The sequence below is a fragment of the Sinocyclocheilus grahami genome, unplaced genomic scaffold (assembly GCF_001515645.1).
Source record: "Sinocyclocheilus grahami isolate Dianchi unplaced genomic scaffold, SAMN03320097.WGS_v1.1 scaffold684.1, whole genome shotgun sequence".
Classification (NCBI taxonomy): Eukaryota; Metazoa; Chordata; class Actinopteri; order Cypriniformes; family Cyprinidae; genus Sinocyclocheilus; species Sinocyclocheilus grahami.
Window position 1 is genome coordinate 142,537 of NW_015505863.1, and position 7,373 is coordinate 149,909.

At 37.3% G+C, this 7,373-nt stretch overlaps 1 protein-coding gene across 1 annotated transcript in view; it reads right to left on the reverse strand.

Moving 5' to 3' along the window:
- Positions 1 to 4,988, reverse strand: part of LOC107559404 (pyruvate carboxylase, mitochondrial-like) — a 144,417-nt gene extending 139,429 nt beyond the window's left edge. The window contains exons 1-3 of the mRNA XM_016243216.1: positions 4,952 to 4,988; positions 4,699 to 4,883; positions 3,062 to 3,232 (exon numbers count right to left, since the gene is read on the reverse strand). Of these exons, the coding sequence (XP_016098702.1) occupies positions 3,062 to 3,232; positions 4,699 to 4,883; positions 4,952 to 4,988 (393 nt within the window). The remainder of the gene's footprint in view (positions 1 to 3,061; positions 3,233 to 4,698; positions 4,884 to 4,951) is intronic.
- Between the last annotated feature and the right edge of the window lie 2,385 nt (positions 4,989 to 7,373).

Below are 7,373 nucleotides of genomic sequence, written 5' to 3' on the forward strand. Positions count from 1 at the left end.
GGATACTCCACCCCAAAATGAAAATTTTGTCATTAATCACTTACCCCTATGTCGTTCCAAACCCGTAAAAGCTTCGTTCGTCTTCGGAACACATGTCAGCATCGCTGTAGCGGCATTTTGGAGAATAACCACTGAACGCAAGCAGCGTACGCTCTTCTGTGTCAGCCGCGCTGCACGGATGCGCTGTTTTCGTTCAAATCAAAGCGTAAATACACGTAGAAAATGTACCCATGTGTCGCGGCTGACACAGAAGAGCGTACACTGCTTGCGTTCAGTGGTTATTCTCCAAAATGGCGCTACGGCAATGCGGAGAGACACAGAGGAGACAAATTATTGAATAAAGTTGTTATTTTTGTTTTCTTCATATACAAAAAGTATTCTCGTCGCTTCATAACGTTACGGTTGAACCACTGATGGCAGATGGACTATTCTGACGATGTCTTTCATACTTTTCTGGACCTTGACCGTGTATTTTACTTGGCAGTCAATCGGAGAGTCACAAGCCTCCCGGTTTTCATCCAAAATATCTTCAATTGTGTTCTGAAGACAAACTAAGCTTTTAGGAGTTTGGAACGTCATGGCGGTAAGTGATTAATGACAATTTTCATTTTGGGGTGGAGTATCTTCATATCTCCATCAGATAAAATATTAAAATCACAATTGAGAGGTTCAAACCTCCCCAAATGCCAGTGCAGGCTGTCCATATGCTGGCTCAGACTGGCATACAGAGATAAGAGTCAGCCAGATGAACAACATATGAAAAAAAAAAACTCCTGTAATAAACAGATATCAGTGTCAAGACCCATCTGGATATGACTTGAAAAACACTAAGTCGTAAGGGAAGTCGTGGCCTAATGGTTAAAGAGTCAGACTCATAACCCAAAGGTTGTGGGTTCGAGTTTTGGGGTGGAGTATCTCTTTAAGAGCAAAATCTGTTTAAATAGCGAACAGAGTCTACATTTTGTGTTATGAAAGAAAAACTCAGCCTCAAAAAAAAGTTAATGATCAATATTATGTTAGCAGCTGATGCCATCTGCAATAGTATCAGGCAAGCCTTTGCTCTTTTCTTAAGTACATGGAAGCCCTGTGTTGGTTCCTTTAAACTGAATTATTCAGAATTTATGCAAAAATGTGTTAAATGTTGTTACCGGATCAGCCACAGAGGACAACAACTGTATTTTTCCTCTTACAAATCTTTAAATAAACCCTGACAGGTGCATGCTGTCATATGTCAGCCTTCATTCCCAAATGAACAAGTAACATTCAGTAAGGACACCAACATTTGCTCCAAGGTATATTAAGCTGACTAAGTTAACGTTAATTTATTTACTTATTGATTAGGATCAAAGCAGAGTTCATAGTGCCGGTGAGCATGTTGTAGAACTGTTCTGCTCACTTAACACTAATGTTATCAGATGTAATTCTTTTCAAAAGAAGCTTTTTTCCAACAAAGTGTTTGCCTTGATTCTGAACTGCAATCTGTGCAGTTTTTAAATCACGTTATCATGTAATTTAACAATTTCTTTCAAAGAAAAATGGCTGATGAAAATGCTGTAAAATGTCCTTATTCCTTCCAGCCTACCTAAAAAATAATATCCAGTTCATTTAACCTCTTTATATTACTTAAAATCACGTTTTCTTTGAAACATTCCGTAAAGTTAGTCTCAGTTAGCAACATTAACCAAGAGGGGAGGAGCTTAATCAAAGGATAAACTGGCTTGGGTTGCTGTGCTGCTTCAGATTTACCCATACTTTTTGTAACCTCGTGCCAAAAATCCCTGCCAAAGAAAAAGCACCACTCTTTCTCATATCTCTAGCAGATAAAATATTAAAAATCACAATTGAGAGGTTCAAACCTCCCCAAATGCCAGTGCAGGCTGTCCATATGCTGGCTCAGACTGGCATACAGAGATAAGAGTCAGCCAGATGAACAACATATGAAAAAAAAAAACTCCTGTAATAAACAGATATCAGTGTCAAGACCCATCTGGATATGACTTGAAAAACACTAAGTCGTAAGGGAAGTCGTGGCCTAATGGTTAAAGAGTCAGACTCATAACCCAAAGGTTGTGGGTTCGAGTCTTGTACTGGCAGGGATTGTAGGTGGGGGGAGTGAATGTACAGCGCTCTCTCCCACCTTCAATACCACGACTGAGGTGCCCTTGAGCAAGGCTGCTCCCCGGGCATAAATGGCTGCCCACTGTGTGTGTTCACGGTGTGTCTGTCCTCTCTCTTATCACATTATATCAACAGTTGTGTCGCAGAGCAGAGTACAACAGCACGCGTCCACTTTTTCAGCGGCATTTCCTGAAGTATTTTTCCCTAGGGGGTATTTAAAAAAGTCTTTAAGGAAATTGAACCAAACCAACTAGCTATGAGATGAAAAATTTGTCTTTTTGTCAGATTTTCAAATATTTTTTGCTTCAAATCAAAGGTACAAGATGGGAGTATGTACTAATGAGGGAATTACTTTGAGGGAAATAACTGTAATCCCATGAAGCATTATGAATGATGTAATCAAAATAAAAACAACAGAGAAATATAAAACTGTTACAGATATAATTTTATTGCAAAATATGCAAAACAGTTATATATATATATTACGTATATATATATATATATATATATATATATATATACACACACACACACACATATTGTTTTGCATATTTTGCAATAAAATTATATCTGTAACAGTTTTATATTTCTCTGTTGTTTTTATTTTGATTACATCATTCATAATGCTTCATGGGATTACAGTTATTTCCCTCAAAGTAATTCCCTCATTAGTACATACTCCCATCTTGTACCTTTGATTTGAAGCAAAAAATATTTGAAAATCTGACAAAAAGACAAATTTTTCATCTCATAGCTAGTTGGTTTGGTTCAATTTCCTTAACAAAGACTTTTTTAAATACCCCCTAGGGAAAAATACTTCAGGAAATGCCGCTGAAAAAGTGGACGCGTGCTGTTGTACTCTGCTCTGCGACACAACTGTTGATATAATGTGATAAGAGAGAGGACAGAATGATGTTCCCCGAGGAGATCAGATGATGAATGCTTCACCTGCACTGATGGCAATGGAACGGGCCTCAACTTTGTCCCCCATCTTGCGCACCACGTCTGGGGTGGGGCCGATAAAACGTACCCCAGCATCCACGCACGCCTGGGCAAAATCTGCTCGTTCTGACAGGAAGCCGTAACCTGGATGGATGGCATCCACCTCATTCTCCTGCCAGACACAGACTGCAAAATATCACCATTTGCCAGCAAAAGTATTCTGTCACAGTGAATTCCTGTAATACCAATTCAAATGACTGTGATACTGTCACCTTGTCATTTATTTTTGAGAATGATAAGAGATGTGACAAAAAGACAGATTCAAATACACTACCGTTCAAAGGTCTGGGGTCATCAGTATTTTATTTTATTTTATAAATAAATACTTTTATTCAGTAAGGATGCGTTGTATTGATCAAAAGTGAAAGATTTCTATTTCAAATAAATGCTGTTCTGCTGAACTTTCTATTCATCAAGAAATCCTTATAAAATGTTGTAGAAACAGCTCTTTCTATAAGCAGCTAAAAGGCAGTAGTGGCTCCAAGATACAGCCCAACTTCCCCAACTGACTGAAATGTTTTGTTTATAAGCCAGTATTCAAGGTTAGCCAATTTAATTCTCTAAACAAGTCACGGCAAGAGGTTAGGAATGTTTCAGGTGCTTAACAATAACATGGGTCATTTTCTAAGACACATAAGGCATAGTGTTAAACTGACAAGCCCTTAAAGCCATTGGTTTATTTATTGATTAAGCCATTGACTGACTGATTGTCCATTGATTGTTGCCTGAAGCATTTAATCAGAAAATGAGATTTGGGAGAACGACTGCCTCTCAATGATTATTTTACGGCTAAATTACCATCACTTCTTGGCGTCAGACTCTGAACCCTTTGCCCTGCAAAACTCAAACATATGGTTTTCTGAGACATCTATTTGCCAATTCTAACAATTACCTCGCTGGCTGACCATTGTAGATGACTTTTTGTTGAAACTGCAAAACTGAATTGTGAGAGTTTTGGAAGCATCAGTAAGAATGGGTCGAAAATTACAAATCATTCAATAATATAAATTTATGTGACTTTATTTACATAATATATTGTTGTCTTGCTGCTACATAATTATAATATTTGTATAATTTCCAGCTATTTCTGCAACATTTATTTGTAAAGAAAACAATATTGCATAATAATAAATATATATATTTTAATCATTTAAATTATTTCCTGAGCACCAAATCAGCATATTAGAATTATTTCTAAAGCATGTGACACTGAAGACTGGAGTAATGGCTGCTGATTAAAATGGAAAAAATTTATTTTAAATTGTAGTAATATTTCACAATATTACAGTTTCTTTAAAAAAAAAAAAGAAAAAGAAGCAGCCTTGCTGAGCATAAGAAACTTTTTGCAAACATTTTTTTCACACACCCCAGACTTTTGAATGGAAGTGTAAATGTAAAAAAAAAATTATAAAATTTCTAAAATTTTAAATTAGAAATGTCATACTATAATTGCAAATATAACATTACAAATGTAAATGTATCATTTTTGTGTGTTCGGGGCCAGTGAAAAATGGCATGTAGAAATCTGAATTATGGAGCAAAAGATTTATAGAAAACCACTCATGTGCAAAGTCTGACCTTGGCCACTTTGATGATGTCTGGTATATGTAGGTAGGCTGCTACAGGTGGCAGCCCCTTCCCGATGAGGTAAGCTTCATCTGCCTTTTGTCTGTGCATCTGGCCCGTGTCCTGCTCAGAGTAGACGGCCACTGTGCGGATCCCCAGCTCTGTGCAGGCCCTGAACACCCGGATGGCAATCTCTCCTGCAAAAAGCATTTTATTAAATACAATTCATGAGTATACAATTCATTCATGCCATGTGATTTTATACCCGAGGAAGGACAGAGAGACTGAGACACAAATAGCATACTGCCTTTATGATTTCTGCAGTTAAAGGCATCTATACTGCTATTTTAAGAAATGCACTGACATCAAAATTCCGTCTAATAACAAGAATTTAACATTGTTACTAAATTATCTAAAATTAAGAAAACTGAACATGTACATTCAAATATCTTATGTTGGCAAATACTAATACTGCACTCTCAGAAAAAAAAGGTACAAAAGCTGTCACTGGGGTGGTACCTTTTCAAAAGGCACACCTTTGTATCTAAAGAGTCCATATTAGTACCTAAAGTGTACATATTACCTAAAATTTACAAGAGTGTACCTTTTGAAAAGGTACCGCCCCAGTGACAGCTTTGTACCTTTTTTTCTGAGAGTGTGTAACAATATAACATGCATTCCTAAAACATAATTTGACCCAAAGTTCATACATCATTATGTATTAGACATACATTTTTGATTTCTCAATTCATCCCATGTCATGTTAATAATTTTGCTTGCTGTTTGAACTATGCAGTCCATGGAGATACTATTAAATTCTCATTTAGTTTACTTTTTTTTCTTTTTAAATAAACCATCCTGGTACTGTGATGGGTCAAACGGCATCCAATGTACTGACGCAAAACCAGTTGAAAAATCAATGCTTTAAAATCAATTCATTAAAAAAAAAAAAGAACACTTCGTTCACTGAACGTATGTAGTTCATATTTGCCAACTTCCTAAAGAAAACATGCATTTGATAACTAAGGGGATATTGCAAAAACGTGCTCAAAGGTCTACCTACTTCAGAGGAAAGGTATTTGCACAGCGTATATGGCCCCTCAGATGAAAGGGCAGAGGAAAAACAAAAGAAATAACATACATTCATATCGAATCTGCAAAACACAAAATTGCTTAAGAAAAGTTCAGGCTGATTTCTTATGGGAGCACATTTAAGAGGTCTCATTTCTATTCTGTGGTTACCGAATGGTTCAACTCTTTCTTAAATTTGTCTGCTCTTAAATAAGAGACATCCCTCTGCCAAAATCACAACAACACAGCGTCTGTGTCCTGGCTGAGAGAGAACATGACACTGACACACGAGCTCCACGGCGGAGACACAAACTGAAGCTGCTGTAAACAATAGCAGCACATTTGTGTGAGAGTTTAGGACAGTATGGAGATGGGGCAGCGTACTGGTTGGCATTCAGCATGTGTAATGGGGCATGTAAAACAGTGAAGGGTGAGTTGGTGTGATTTGGTAGCAAAATGATCATATCTTCCTGACATGATGGAAGCAGGTGGCTTTGAGAGGTTTACTGAACCATTCAGATGAAACCTTTAATCCAGAGTATGTTGGCACAGCCTGTGGTCTTGGTCTATAAAAAAAGAATTGTATTCTACTCAGAAGAAACCCTTAATAGATCCACTTACAAACTCACTCACAGCCTGATTTATGCTGTGAGAACACAAGGCCATTAATTTGCATTCACAATAGAGAAAAAAAATCAACTGCCTCTTTTCATATTCAATCCACTAAACCTTTATTACTCATTAAAGCAACAGACAAAATGAATTAATTTGCCTGTTACACGCAAGCATAAGGCAAATCCAATGTTTAAACTTTCAACACCCCCTGAAATTCCTGCTTTTGGCACTTCACAGGTTCCCACCACATGGCTGATGATGACTCCAGATATATCCCATAGTTCAAGAGTCATCAGATTTCTGGAGATGTTCATAGTGTCATATTATCAGACACAGGGGTGGCGTTTCCGTATGGCAGTCGCCACACCCTAGCCCAGTCAGGTGTGTCGTGGAAAATTATCCAAACTTCGTATCTCTATTATATTTCGTTATTATTATTTTAAATCAATGCTATTGGTCTTCCTTGTGTCTGTTTGAGGGTTTTACAAATATTTATCCAATGAAAAGCATTTAAAGAGCTTGTCACTAAAGCTCGTCACGCCATTCTCAAACTGTCAGTGAAACCTCATAATTTCACCCGGCCTCCATTCAGATTGACACGCCACGCACAGCCTGGAGACAGATCTCTGCTTGTTCGCAATGTAAGGGTAAATAAATAACCGTGATGTTTGAAAAAGTACAGCGTTTTGTTTATTCAAACACTATGTCTATAAAGGTCAATGTTTTTGTGTGTTTGAAGAGCGGAGAAGCTTTTGATGTCTAGTTGTAGCCATATAATTTTGTAGCCTACGTTTTAAATATCCTTTGCACATAGCGCTTTATCGTTTCATGATATTTTGACCAAGTGTATTAGACGACAAGAAAAACTATAGCAACAATAAAAGTTATAACCTGTAAGTTGATGAAAGCGTTTAATGCGATGCACTTGCTGACAGCTGTTCTAATGACAGACAAAACACAGATTTCCGTCATTCACTGTTCAAAAACGAACTCCATTTGAT